We start from the raw sequence: 15,426 nt of genomic DNA, 5'->3' as shown, positions 1-15,426 counted from the left end.
TGGTTCTCTCAAACCTATTTTCCTGCAACACCTCCACCACCACCTAGTTTTCCAACTCAAATTGGCTAATGGTTGGGGGAGTATATCATCAAGCTCTTTGGGCCTGAAACGGTTTTCTGGAAATATCCTCAGTTTTGGTGCATTGACCTTATCAAGTTACTGGCTGCTTAAATGTTTTGGGACTGTGTTCTCGGTAGCTAAGAAAAGTGGAATTTGTTTTTTTAAGCGGGGTGTTTTAACATCCTGTTAATAAGGCATTGCTGAATTATTCTAAGAAATTAATTTCATTAGTCTTGAGTCTGAAAACACAAGTGAAGGAAATAACCACAGAACATTATTTTAACACCTGTAAAGATTTAATCGGTGTTTCTTTTTTAAAAGGAAAACAGAGTTATATGTTTAGCCTGGGAACTAGCTATTGTGAAGACACATTAATCAGGTGGAACTTTCGTTTTTATTTTTAGTAAAGAAAATAGAAATTATTTTTCTAACAATATGGGCATTTTTTTATATTATAGGAAAATCTGCAAATCTCTAATCCTAATTCTATTGCTGAGTACATAAAAAGCCTAATTACTCTTCCAGCTCCTCAGAAAACAAATCCTGTGTCTCTTTTTAAGTTTCTCTTTCATAAGCTAATTAATTCTTTCAACCATGAGTCCTGTGCAATGGTTTCCGGGCCCATGGTTCTCTTCTGAATAAACACCAGTGTCAATACTCTTCTTAAAATATCATGCTCATCATTGTATATAGAGATGCCGGGATGTGTTCAGGAGACTTCCTTAGTCCAGTGCTATACTTCTCTTAATGCTACTTGGATTCTCTACCTTTTCACCATCCGCATCATACATACCATTGCTTCACTGAGTATATGCTTTAAAAAAATCCCCAAGCCTCTTTCAGAGTGCTTTTAAGTGAGTTCTATCACATGCAGTATTTCTGTTATTAATTGCTTAAAGTGCAGAGCTTAAAATTTATCAGTAGTGCCAGTGCACAGATTTGTGCACATTGAAAAGAAACTAATTAGAAGGTGGCCGGTGGGGCCAGGACTGGGCAGGATGGGCCAGACATGCCCCGGAGCCAACCTCCCATGGTCCCCCCCTCCCCCCCCCGGCCAGTGGCACTGGGGCTCAAAGGCCATCTGCGGAGTGAGTGGGATCCCTCCAGCAGGTGGGGTCCCTCGGCCTGGCCTGTGGGGATCCGGCAGTCTGACATCCCCAAGGGGTCCATGCAGCTCCTGCGTTGAGCGTCTACCCCGTGGTGGTCACTGTGCATCATACCTACTGGCCAGTCAGCTAGTCAGCTGGTTGGTTAGTCACTTAGCCTTGTATCTATAATAAGAAAAGGGTAATATGCTAATTGGACTGGGCATCCTTCCAGACATCATTCTGGACAAAGCCAGGGCCGGAGTGCAGCCCGGGTCCCGGGTGCCTGCCAAGCACTGGAGGGAAGCCAGGGGAAGGAAGGCCTACTCTTACACGAATTTTTTGTGCATCAGGCCTCTAGTATATATAGATTGTTCTATTTTTATTAATTTCATTTAGGTACCATTTTCAGCATATGAAACTTTTAATCTTAGTCCTTTCATAAAGAATATTAACTTTCTTCGAAACTTTAAGTCACCTGAAGATTTAATAGCCATCAATGGAGTTATTCATAAGTGTATTGGCCAAATATGGAGCCTTTGGATAGTGACAGTTATGTTATGCATTACATTGCCTTCTTTACTGAGCTGACAAGCTTTATCAATCACCAGTTTTTGGATATAGTGTCTTACCATCTAGACTTCTCTTACTCTAATATAGTCTTCCTTTTTTTTTTTTTTTTTTTGTCTTATCAGTTGCCTTGTAGAAATCAAGATATACTGTATTTACAGGATTCCTTCTCTTGATTTAGTTATTTCATATTTCTCTCAAAAGATGGGAATGAGGTTCATGTGACATGACTCGTACTTAATGCACTTATGTGTACTATTCAGAACTCCATCCTTACTTTCTAAATGTTCTACTGGGTTAAAGAGGAAGAATTGATCCCAATATAAAGATAAAATAATTATCTCTTAAATTTTTTAATAAGAAATAATGTTCATTCTGATTTTCCTTTAATATGTACTTTGTACATACCTATTCCACATCAGACAGTAGACAACACAGAATTTAAAAAAAATATATATGGTTTCTGCCTTCAGAAAGCTTGCCATATAATAGGACATGTATATATCTCTGCAGAATCTGGTAATTGACTGCAGTGAAGTACAGAATCTCCCATGAATTTAGAAAAAGAATACACAGTTTCTGGTGATGAAATGGAGATCAGGCAGATTTAATGAAGGAGCTGAGATGGAACTTGAGAAGATGAGTAATCCTCTGACAGTCAGAGAATATGAATTCCAGGGTGGGAAGAGAACAGCATGAGCACAGCACCAGGATCAGCAAGCTCAGGACATGTCTGGAGTCACAAGACATCTGCCCGCAGAATAGGATGCATGAATGGGAACATGAGACAGAAAGGTAGTCATAGAAAAAGTTTGGATTTTGTTAAACAGGGAATCCTTGAAGCTAGAGGATCAATATAAGCAAGCTGAGTTATAATTTATTATATATATGCCTACTATTTGCCTTCACTGAGTTTTAGATAAAATGAGTAAAAACAGAACGTTCCCTGCCTGCATGGAATTTAGAGGTAGGAAAATGCTAAATAAGCACAGTAGTATAAAATTGGACTGCCACCAGGCTATGGAGTATTATATGGTCCTATGAGAAGCCTGTATGGGGAGATTTACCCCCTAAGGGAGCTCAAGGAAGGATTCCCTGAGGATGTAAATACTAATGTGGGAGTTGCAGGGAGTGTGGGGTTAACTAGGTGAGGAGGAACAGGGAAAGCTGTACAGACAAACATAGCAGCTATGCAAAGCGCCTGCAGCCAGAGGGAAAATGGTGAGTACAAGGCCCTGCGTCAATGAGTGGTGCAGGAATGCAAGCGGAAAGGAAGAGCAAAGTTCAGAGACTGCTGAAGGGTTTCTGTTTACCAGCGTGTGGTCCTGGGAAATTAACAAGCATTTAGTCTCCAGAATACTTAACTGGTTTTCATTATACCTTTTGTATTATCTAAAGTTTTTATTTTTTTATTTTTCTTATAACTGCTTGTCTTAATGTTCTGTTCTTGTTTCTACCCACCACCATTAGGAAAGACAAGGTAAAAAAAAACTTAATAAAGATCCTTGAGATCTGCTGGTGTTTGCTGCTGACTTTTAAGTAAAGGTAATTCACCCACTGGGCACTTTAAAAGAAAACCATAATAACGTTATTCTCTCGATATATAGGGTTGGATGTGTCCAGAGCCTGCATCAGAAAGGGAGGACTTGGTATATTTTGAACATAAGTCATTCTCTAAATTGTGCAAGGAGCATGCTGGAGAGTTTACTGGCGAAGAGGAAAGCAGTGCACATGCACTAGAACGGAAGAGTGACAACCCCCTAGATATAGCTGTAACCAGGCTGGCTGATTTGGAGCGGAACATTGAAAGAAGGTATCTGAAGAGCCCCTTAAGTACCACCATTCAGATCAAAGTGGATAATGTGGGCACAGTTACTGTCCCTGCTCCTGCACCATCCATTAGTGGTGATGGTGACGGGTAGGTTATTGAGATTAACTTGAAAAATTATTGTGCTTCTTTGCTAATTGGAGCCTATTTTTCTATTGCCTGTTATCTATGTATCTTCTTGTATGTCTGTGATCCATATGGATCATGCTGTTTGATCCATATGGATCATGCTATTTGCATGGTGCTTTGTAAAAACTTTTTTTTTGTTTTGTTTTGTTGTTTTTTTTTTGTTATGTGCATTGATAATCCTGCAAAGTAATCTTACATTTTTATCTGGTTGTGACTAAGCTTCGAGGCACGTAGCCACAGTCTGTGCACTACATCAGATTTAGTTGCTTAAACCTTATACTTATTGGCTGTTCCATGTTTTTGTCATTGCTTGGCTTTCAGTGTGATGATTGTTGCACATTCAGTAACCATAAATGTGGACATGACCTACTCAATTTTTCTATATTTCAATGCAGAATTGAAGAGGATATTGCTCCAGGGCTCAGGGTATGGAGAAGGGCACTGTCAGACGCCCGCAGTGCCGCACAGGTAGCTCTGTGCGTTCAGCAGTTACAGAAATCAATAGCATGGGAAAAATCAATTATGAAAGTTGTAAGTGTTTTCATTTAAGAAATACTATAACTGATTTACTTTGTCCTGTTTTTTCCCCCAATCTTCAAGATCTTCCTTAATTGTACATTATTTATTTTCAAAATAATGTATGCTGTACTTGAGAGTTTGCTCATCTTTATTCTGCATTAGCCTGACTCTTTCTTCCTTATTTTGAGCTTTCTGAAGGAACCTATCAAATGTATTCTTTTTCTGTTTTTATTATCCCTCTGCTGAATATTGTTTATAACTCTAGCTGGAGTTGTCTTCTATATTCTGTCAACCAAATAGTTGTTAATCTATATTTCTGAAAATCCTTCTACTTTTGTAAACATTCCAGTTGGTAACATTACCTGCTATCCACATTCACTGCATTCCTAAAATGTCTTTATATTTCTATCAATTTTCATTTTTTAATCCTAAGAAATTCTTAGAGAAGTAAATATAAGCAGAGATTTCATCCTTTGTGCACTGATATGTATATGGCCTCTGATATAGATGACTTGAAGAATAGATTTTTTTTTTTTTTAAATGTATATTTTTATTGATTTCAGAGAGGAAAAGAGAGGGATAGAGAGATAATGGCCTATTTTGTACCAGGCACCAAATGCTATGTGTTCAAAATAAAAGCTATATTTCATATATTTTCTAGAAAGTTATTTTAAATCATGTATATGTCTCTTTTGCCTCTATATCACATTTAGTAATACCTATTATATGTAGACTTTTACTAATTAGCTTAACATTTGCTTCTGAATTACAGGTTTCCTTTAAAATTCAAATATATGAGATTTGTTGTCAAGAATGACTAAGCATTTGCTTAAAATAATCATTCCCCAAAGAAAAGAAATGATCCTTAAATAATTTAACATTCTTCATTTTTACCTCTATGCTTAGACTACTCAAGGCCTTATTCATTCTTTACGAATAGATTTGGTTTCTTCTGTGATTTTCTACTTCTTCCTAAAATGTCCATGGAATAATGAATCTGTAGTTTTCACTATATTATCAAATTTAGGTCTTTCCCAACCCAGATTATAATTTACCATAAATTTTAAGGCATTGTTCAGTTCATCTGCTAGCATTTTTGCTAAGTAAAATTTTTTCTTCTCAAAATTAGCATTAAAATCAGTTTTAAAGTCATGTACTCAAATATATTTGGTGAAATCTAGGCTATAATGAATGAAAAAGATTGAATTGCTACTAGAAAATGAATTTTGTATAGTTATTTTTCTAATCTGTTCCACAACTGTCATCCCGATGTGGTCAGTTTGTTAGAACCTATACACAGAAACCCAAAACTTGACCAAAATCTGCCTTTATATTAGTATACTTACTTTCTGCTGTCTAAAGCTTTATTTCGGTTTTTGCAAATTCATAAACCTTTACCATATATTATCATATATTTATCATTATATAACTCCATCTCTAATAATCTTCATTTCTTTTTTTAATGCTTAACAAAATATTATTTGCTATGAAATTACCTTAAATTGAAGGCAGAATCTCATATTCAAAGATTAATGAGCAGTTTTTAACCTTTAATTAGAAATGTTACAGTAACTATAATAATCTTCATTATAATAAGTCATAACAAAAGGTTAAAGGGCTAGATATCTTTAGATATACCTTTTTTGCCAAAGACAAAGCTTACCAGGATGGAAGAAGCTGTTGTAATTTATCTCCAGATAATTCTGCCCACAGTGTGTGTTATGTTATTGTTAATATTAAACAAAAAGCAGTGTCTACTATATTTTACTCTAGGAGCAAGGGAGTTAAAACCAAATGTTAGTACACTTGTTCTAACATATTGTGAGCTATTATTGTGATTTTTTTGAAAGTGTTAACAACTTAATATCTGTCACCCTTTCTTAATAATTGCCAGGAAAAAATATTTTTAAATCACAAATGTGAGATGTGAAATGGACTTTCTGGTATTTTTAGTTATCTATTGTAGAAAATAGTGAGAATTTACTTAATGTTGATTAATCTGATTTTTAAATTTTAGTTATAGTGATTTAAATATAACCTTCCAAATGTTATTTCCCAGTGAATATTTTTGCAATAGAAGTTTTAAAAATGTAACTCAAACTTGGAAAAATAGCACCGTCTTTAGGTATTAAACCATGTGGTATTAGGCAAGGTCATAAAGTAAATACTGTTGCAACATTAGTACACATGCAGTTTTAGTATTATATATATTACATATATAGGGTGTACCAAAAAAATTGTATACACATTTTAATAGCCAGTAGCTCAATTGATGTTTCTTTTCAGCTTTAACCCATTGGAGTTAATAATTATTCAAAATGTGCATGCATTTTTTGGGGGGACACACTATATTTGATATTTTTTAAGTTGAATAATGTATGTCTGCCTTTTTGATAAGATTCTTAAGCTATCATTGTTGTATATATTAAGTTATATAAGACTTATTTTAATCTTTCCCAAATTGATTAATTATACTGAGAATAAAAAATGAAGTTTGAACAGTTACGCTACTTTGTTTTTAGATTACGTAAATACATAATTTTATATCAGTATAAGTGATTTATAGTTTAAACATTTTCATTTTAAATATATTGGTTGCATGACATGTTCTACTATGACGAGATATAAACTAAATGCAAAATATAATGTTAGTACTTACATTTTTAAAAGTCATCCTACAAGTTTTACTTGTTAATTCTCCTTTTCCTTTGTGAAATTTGTTATACAGAATATGTATGCATGGGGGGAAACCTTTTTAGATATGTTAAAGTTCTTAATGGTATTAGAAACCTTTTTAACAGAAGAAATAATTTATTTTTAGTTCTATAAAAAAATCATGACCTCTTAAATTCTTTAATTTATTGTGTGATTTTTTCCCCTCTAAGTAATCATTTTGTAGGATTCATTTTCTACATTTGTGACACATGTTTGATTTGGATTGATTCCCATTTTCCTAGTTTGGACCCATTTTTTAATCAATTATTAAAAAAATAGATGGATACTTTAGTCGAAATATAAGGACTTTTTAAAATTACATATATTATGTATAATTCTGATACTAATGCTAACCTAATTTTGTTCTTAAAAATTAACTCTTATTTCTTTCTCAGGATATCATGAGGATGCTAAGATAAGCAAAAAATGAAATATATTTAAAAATTTAAACATCATGTATTAAAGCTATTCATTGCTTTATGTGCTCTGATGTCATGTTAATTATTTCATATGTTAATGTGTACATGCTTCTGAAGTGTGTGCAGGCACCCGACCTCTAGCTTTGTTCTTTGCAGTGTACCTGAAATGTGCATTTACCCCAATTGAACTGCTCACCCGTCATGTGGTCCATATCTGTGTAACGAGAGATACATAGATGTGTATGGCTACTATATATTTGTTAGCAAGCGGAATGTTCATTACTAATGTAAACTAGGAGTGACGGTTTGTTGAATATCCCAGTAAGTATTATTCACAGTAGAGTGCTAATTTTCAATGCTTTTCCATGTATTATAGTACTGCCAAATCTGTCGAAAGGGAGATAATGAAGAACTGCTCCTCCTTTGTGACGGCTGTGACAAAGGCTGTCACACCTACTGCCATAGACCCAAGATAACAACTATACCAGATGGGGACTGGTTTTGTCCAGCCTGCATTGCTAAGGTAAGATCAATGGAAACTAAAGCTTTTTTTTTTTTTTTTTTTTTTTTTAGATTGAGGTAACATTGGTTAATAACGTTTTATAAGTTTCAGGTGTGTAACATTATGATTCAACTAGATGCCCAGTGAAAGAAATTCATGCATGGGAGGGGTGGAGGGTCTGTTAGTGTGGCCTGCACCCTCTCACAATCTGGGACTTCTCTGGGGATGTCCGACTGCCTGTTTAGAGGTTAGAAAAAAAACTTGTGAGAGAATAAAACAAAATAGAGGCCACTCCAGTGAGGAGCTAGGGTTAACTTTCTGCATGAAGATTTCACCAGACCACGGAAGAGGGGAGGAAAGAGAGTGTGTGTGTGTGTGTGTGTGTGTGTGTGTGTGTGTGTGTGTGAGAGAGAGAGACAGAGAGAGAGAGAGAGACAGAGAGAGACAGAGAGACAGAGAGAAAAAGAGAGAGAGAGAGAGAGAGAGACACACTTCCCCCAAAGACGCCAGGCTCTTTTGTATTAAAGCACAAAACTTTGCTTTCTCCACACTTATCTCATACCTCAGAACCACAGTTTGTGGACTTCTTATAGCAACTTTATTTTTTTTTAATAATTTTAATATATATATATATTTTATTGATTTTACACAGAGAGGAATTGAGAGGGACAGAGAGTTTGAAACGTCGATGAGAGAGAAACACCGACCAGCTGCCTCTTGCACATCCCCCACTGGAGATGTGCCCGAAACCAAGGTACATGCCCTTGACCGGAATCGAACCCCGGACCTTTCAGTCCGCAGGCCGACACTCTATCCACTGAGCCAAACCGGTCCCGGCTGCATTTCTTTTTCTTTATCCAGAAAAATAAAATCAATTTCCAGTAGATTTGACCTTAGACAGGACTTTTTCTCTATTGGGTACTTCATGAGCTATTTTTTATGCCTGGGCCTAGCTTTCTAATTACTTTTTCAACTTTCTTATTAATAAGCTTTATATTTTTATTTCTATTCATCTTTGTTCTTTATTATATTGTGCTTTAAAAGATAGTACTTTTGGCCTGGCTACTGTGGCTCAGTGGCTGAGCGTTGACCTATGAACCGGAAGGTCACAGTTTGGTTCCAGGTTTGGGCACATGCCTGGGTTGCAGGCTCGATCCCTGCGGAGGGCATTCAGGAGGCAGCCGATCCATGAATCGCATCACTGGTGTTTCTCTCTCCCTCTCCCTCCCTCTTTAAAATCAGTAACTGACTAACTAAATAAACAAACAAATAAATAAATGATATTTTTGTATCTTTAAACAAGTGAGTGAGTGATCTAAATTAAAGGAATGATGCTGATAAGTTCTGTAGAAAAGGTGGGTTACCCTGAGATCAGTGTTCTTCGTGTTTTAAGATTTCTTAGGATAGATTTTTCAGGTTTATTAGGTTTCAGCCTTATAAGAGAACAAATTTGTAGATCTCTTTTGAAAATAATAAAATTATTAACTTCCTAGATCTTTTTATTACGCTTCATTTACTTTTTTTTTTTTTTTTTTTTTTTTTTTCATTAAAGGCGAGTGGTCAAACTCTAAAATTCAAAAAACTTCATGTCAAAGGAAAAAAGACTAGTGATTCAAAGAAAGCAAAGAAAGGACCTTTGACGGGGGATACTGAAGATGAAGACTCTGCATCTGCAAGCAGTTCACTGAAAAGAGGAAGCAAAGACCTGAAAAAGAGGAAAATGGAGGAAAGCACTTCCATGAACTTGTCAAAGCAAGAAAGCTTTGCTTCTATTAAGAAACCTAAACAAGATGATTCCAAGGACCTAGCTCTTTGCAGGTATTATTTCAGTTGCTATGCACTACATATTCATGATAACCCCTTTTTATTTGTTTAGAGATCTTCTCACAATTTGTATAAATAGGAAAATATAAAAGCCTATAGTACAAGTAAATGTATTCTTTTACCTCTTTTAATAAATTAATTTGCATTGTTTTTCTTGAAAAATTACAAAAGCTACATTTGTATCTAATAAAAATAGATAATTCTACTGCTTAGATATTGACTTCAAACATTGTTCTCTTTAGTATGATCCTCACTGAAATGGAAACGCATGAGGACGCATGGCCTTTTCTACTTCCTGTAAACTTGAAACTTGTTCCTGGTTATAAGAAAGTTATTAAGAAGCCTATGGATTTTTCCACAATTAGAGAGAAATTAAGTAGTGGACAGTAAGTAAACCATTTCAGTTCAATTATTTATTGAATGCTTGATATTGCTAGATAATTTCCTACTGAGCCAAAAATACATTAACTTACAGCCCTGACTCTTTTTGAGTGTGTGTGTGTCTGTGTTGTTGTTTGGTTAGGGTGATATGGTACAGATGACAAGTCAAACACAATTATTTAAACAATTAAAAAGGAGTGTGATAAAGCTGCTTTTGACATTAGAAGGGCACTGAACTCCATCTGGGAGGAGAAGAAAAGGGTGGAGGAAGCCTCCCGCAGTGAGTGAGTAATGTGTGAGCTGGAGCTTCTTTTGAGCATCCATGGAGTGCTCACATCGTCTCCTATGGATTTAATAAAAAGTGGTCCTGTAATGTTGTCAGATTATTACATGTAGAGATGGAAGAGCACTAGAAAATTTAAGTTTTAAAACTTAATTATGAGTTGTTGGAGGATTCCAAAAAATATGTATTTTAAGTGTGGAACAAAACTATTATTTGCTCCTCCCTCCCATATTCTCTTTGTGACCCTGTCTGAAGAACAACTTGCTGGCCACAGTTCATGATCTTAGACTACCTCAGGCTCCTGCCAGAGAGTAGCAGCTGTTAATGGGATTTCACTAGCTTTTTTTTTTTTTTTTTAATATATTTTATTGTGGTTTTTTTTTACAGAGAGGAAGGGAGAGGGATAGAGAGTTAGAAACATCGATGAGAGAGAATCATCCATCAGCTGCCTCTTATACACCCCCTACTGGGGATGTGCCCGCAACCAAGGTACATGCCCTTTCCTGGAATCGAACCTGGGACCTTTCAGTCCGCAGGCCGACGCTCTATCCACTGAGCCAAACCGGTTTCGGCTTAACTAGCTCTTGATGCTGGCCCATCTTGGAGCCACAAGAAGGAGGCTGTTCACTTGAAAGAACAAGCCCACCTGCAGGCAACCATGTGCATGGCCAGTGTCTATGAGCTGTATTTTCTTACCCCTCCCTGCTCCCTTTCTTCCCATATCCCGGTTTAGCTTAATGTAGCTCATGCCTATCACTTCTGGCAAAGTCACAGAAAATATGGAGAAAGAAGGAACTTTACATTGAAAGAATAACTACAAATTGTAGTGTAATTATCTTTGTTGTTATGATCCTCATTATTATGTAGTATATTATTTAGTTCTTCCTGGCATTCCTTTGGTGAAAATCACCGTGCTCCATAATTTACATTCAGTTTAGAAGAGTTGAGTAGAGCTATCGGATAATGTGTCCCTCTGATATAAAAGGATTCATTAGATTGACCAAATGACTACTTTATTTCTTTGAAGATTGAAATGTCAGTCTCTCAAAGGATTGTTGTTGTTTTTTAATTATAGAAAGGACCTGCCCAGAAAACATTATAAACTCAGAAAACATTTATAATCATTAAAACTATTGGTTCTTATATGAACCAAACAGCAAAAGCGGCTGTATAGATATGGACTAGTCACCTTGCTTTTTCCATAATCGGGTGTTTAGGGGGGTAGTAAATGGACTTTATAATCACCATGCCATCACAAGATGTACGTACACAGGGAGACTTAGCCATGTTTAAAGTAACTCATGATTTTAATGTCCATAATTCTTTGAATTCCTGGAGGGGATGAATCTCAACCTCCAAATTCCCAAAACAAACAGACTTACTTAAGACAAAATTACCAAAAGAGCTGTATGATCCAAGCTCCCTTTTGAGAATGAATCCTGGTGAGCGGAGGAGATCACGCAGAGGCAGGCAGAGAAACAGCCTGCTCCAGTCCTGTCTGTGATGCCAGCTGTGTGGGAGGCAGGATTCAGTGGATTCAGTCTCCTCTGGCGTGAATTGTTCAGTTAAACCCAACCTATTGCGTCGGAACCAAAATCCGCAAACAGTGTTTCATATTTTAAAACTAGAAGCGGATAGAACAGAGAGTGTTCCTGCAAGGGCCTACGTTAATGAAAACTGCTGGGTTTCCTCAGCGCCCATTCTTCTATAAAAGAAGGGCACGGAGTGGGGTTGCCTTTATCTCATCCCAACATTGAACATCGCCTCAAATTCTCTCCGGAGTCCCAGTCTCCCTAGCATTAATCATTAACCTTTCCTATGGTAAGGAACAGCCTACAGAGATACATATTTCTCAAAGCAGCTTTAAACTGTTGTATACGAATTACACACATGTTATATGATTCCATTTATGAGGAATTTCCAGAGCACAGATGGGTGCTTGCCCGGAGATGGGAATAGGGAGGAATGGGGAGAGACTGCTTAAAGGACAATGTGTTTTGGAACCAGATAGAGGTGGTAATAGGACAGTGTGGTGAACGTACTACATGCCACTGAATTGTCTACCTTAAAGTGGTTAATTTTGTGTTATTTGAATTTAGCCTCGATAAAAAATAATAATTGCAAGAAGAGCAGGAGATGGATAATGTTATATATAAGGCCTGAATTAACTATGTGAGCTCATTATAGAAAAAAAAATACTATTTCTTTTATTGTTGCACATAATAAAAGAAGGAGGGAGTGTACACGTTATTTAATAAAAATAATACCTCCACTTTTATCAGGTTGCTCAGAGCTTTAGCATGTGTTGCAAAAGTATTTATGATGGGAAAGTTATCTTAGTACTAGCTTATCATAAGTTGGAATTCATTTAAATTTGTATTTCCATAAGCCCTGAAACCAACCACTCCTTTCTTACCCATAAGTTTAGGCAGATTCATTCACTTTTGTGTTCTCTTCCTCATGTTCAGACAGAAATAGAGAAGTGGGCTGTCCCGCTAAAAGAGCACTGAGCCACAGTGCTGCTATTGAAAGCCAGTTCCTCATAATGCTCTCTTGGGTGAAGGGGCAGCGCATGCTTTTTTGCTTTTTTTGGATCATCATACTCCCAATACTTAAGCAAAAGAGCATATTTAAAGAGAGAAGAAGAGAAGTGGGATGTATGTAGAAGCCAGAGGGCAAGTACAGTGTTGACAGTGCATAGGAAGCACTTATATCTAGTGCAAGTAAGTATTTGAATGTGAACAATAGGGGTACTATGAGCGATACAGGTGGTCAGAGGTGTTAATAAATGAATCAAATGGCATGAGTCCTAAAACAGAATTGTGATATAGGTAAACCAGGAAATTGGATGTGGGGAAAATGCTAGTAAGTTGAAATTTACCTTGTTTTTTTTTCAGAGAAATCTGTTTTTCCATTTCACCTGTCTTTAAAATCCTATGTGGTTCAGACCACATGCAATCATTTTACACATTCCATGTATAAGAGGGTATAATATGTTTTCTATCACTTTAAATGCAGGTATCCTAATCCATTTCTTTTCCCTTTCAGTTTTCCTTTTTATTTTACCTTTTATTACCTCTTCATTTGGTTACAAAACAAAGCCACCTCTAAATCATGTGTTTTCTTTCAGGTATCTGAGCCCGGAGTCCTTCGCTCTGGATGTCAGGCTTGTGTTTGACAACTGTGAAACATTTAATGAAGATGATTCTGACATAGGCAGAGCTGGCCACAGTATGAGAAAGTATTTTGAAAAAAAGTGGACAGATACTTTCAAAGTGAGCTGAAGTTATAATCTCTCTCTTTTTCTTCCTTTTAAACAAGGACAAATGAGACCAGCAATGTGAACTGAATTTACATAAATGTGCAAGGCACATATATAATGACTTTTTTCCTTAAAATAAGTATCACAAAAAAAAAAAAAGTATCAGAAGAATGATACCATTTTTAAAGGCTTCACTCCTACAACAACCAAGGCCCTTGGTTATTGGTTTGTGTGATTTATCAGCTAATTTAGGTAGAACAGGGAAGCACACCCAAAGAATTTTCAAAGGAAAGGGTGTTATAGTGCAATAGCAATTAAAATATATCAAATCGCACTGAATATTCAACACCAGAGCTCTAATGTGGGAAATGGTTCTCCTTTCCCTCTCAATAAATATCTATTTTTCATTTTTTTACTTTGTAGTTTATTTTTTAGTGAATGTATTTAATTTTATGAATTATTTATGATTAAACCACATCCAGAATCTTCGTTTTCTGTGAAAAGGAAGAACTAGTAAATTGCTTTAAATCTTGAAAAATACAACAAGGAATGTTTTAAAATATAAAACAAAGCCAAGTTAAACTGTTTACACTGATGTGCTATAAAAGCACCAAAAATAAACTTTACTGTAGAGTTACAAGTACATTTATATATATATAAATATATGTTGCTGCATCACTTGTGTAGTTAAATTGTATTTCAAGACAGTGAAGAAAAGTTGACATGTATATACTGTTCATTATTGTTTATATTGAGTCTTGCTTTAAATATGTATTATGTGTATATATTGTTTGCAGACATTATTGTTTATGCCTTAGAAGGACCGTAGCATTTTATTTTAGTCTGAAGGTAATTACAGCTCTACAGCTTGTACAGTAATTATCCTCTACCAACACTGTGGCGTCTCCTTGATCTTGGTAGTGCCTGCCTTTGAAACAGGGTGTAGGGGATATTAGTTTTCCATTTTTTCTATTTTGTTATATAATTTTAAGCCACCAGGGCCTAAATTAAAGTATAATCATTTGTATCCATGTGGAATAAAATTGTGACAATTTCCTACACACACAGTATTTTTTCATAGAAACATTTCCCTCCCATTTGCCTTGCCTCAGAAATAAATTTAAAAGACATTTGTAACCACTGTGTTTTATCTACTGTGTGTTGTGGTGGCCTGTTTGGAGGCAAATAGATCAGACTTTTTTTTTGTATCTATGTAAGAGTACTTGAAGTTTTATTTAAAATAAAATGTTGTGGAAAAGGTAGCATTCTTTTTTTTAGGAGTGTTATTTTTCACTACTATGTGTGGCACGGATACAATAAAGACTTTTACAAACTAGTTTTTTAGTTTTTCTTAATCGGAAAATATAGTCTTTTAAAAACAATTAATTTAAATTTGATTTTTATAGAATCATAAGAGAGGAGCAGCAGAGTGTGGTTCAAAGAACATAGAGTTGGGGGAAGGTGGGGTGGTATTAAGTCACGTGATAAAACTTTCATGTGTCTCTGAAACTCTGGACCACGTTTTTTTGTTTGGTTGGTTGTTGGTTTTTTACATTTTCAATATGAAAATATTAAAATAAATGTTAAGGTGTTGTTCTGGTAAGAGGAATATCTCTTATTGGTAGACACATAACCCCATGATCAGTAAGAAATTTCCATCATAAAAATTAGTCTAATAAATCATGAGACACGAAGTGCAGCACTCAAAAGTGACCGACGCCTTGCTGGGCTGTGGAGTCGCCAGGCAAGCACACTGGCTCCGTGTGGAGCTGTTGCTGTGCAGAAGTGGCCCTTAGGTCAAGTCCTCAGAGAATGGCTTCTAATGGTGAAGGAAAAGTTTTGAAGAAAA

General features: G+C 35.8%; 1 protein-coding gene across 28 annotated transcripts in view; it reads left to right on the top strand.

Moving 5' to 3' along the window:
* The window catches only part of BAZ2B (bromodomain adjacent to zinc finger domain 2B), a 217,844-nt gene extending 203,005 nt beyond the window's left edge, over positions 1 to 14,839 (top strand). For 24 of the 28 annotated variants that reach the window (XM_084891495.1, XM_084891487.1, XM_084891484.1 and 21 more), the window contains 6 exons: positions 3,323 to 3,633; positions 4,068 to 4,203; positions 7,702 to 7,848; positions 9,380 to 9,645; positions 9,894 to 10,037; positions 13,446 to 14,839. In XM_084891495.1, the coding sequence (XP_084747621.1) occupies positions 3,323 to 3,633; positions 4,068 to 4,203; positions 7,702 to 7,848; positions 9,380 to 9,645; positions 9,894 to 10,037; positions 13,446 to 13,599 (1,158 nt within the window). In that variant the 3' untranslated portion in view covers positions 13,600 to 14,839. The remainder of the gene's footprint in view (positions 1 to 3,322; positions 3,634 to 4,067; positions 4,204 to 7,701; positions 7,849 to 9,379; positions 9,646 to 9,893; positions 10,038 to 13,445) is intronic. The other 4 variants (XM_084891481.1, XM_084891480.1, XM_084891476.1 and 1 more) reach the window with 1 other exon arrangement.
* The last annotated feature ends 587 nt before the right edge of the window (positions 14,840 to 15,426 follow it).

The sequence above is a fragment of the Pipistrellus hanaki genome (genome assembly GCF_964339955.1).
Source record: "Pipistrellus hanaki genome assembly, chromosome: 8".
Lineage (NCBI taxonomy): Eukaryota > Metazoa > Chordata > Mammalia > Chiroptera > Vespertilionidae > Pipistrellus > Pipistrellus hanaki.
The sequence above is the reverse complement of the archived record's forward strand: the minus strand, read 5'-3'. Positions and strand labels throughout refer to the sequence as shown.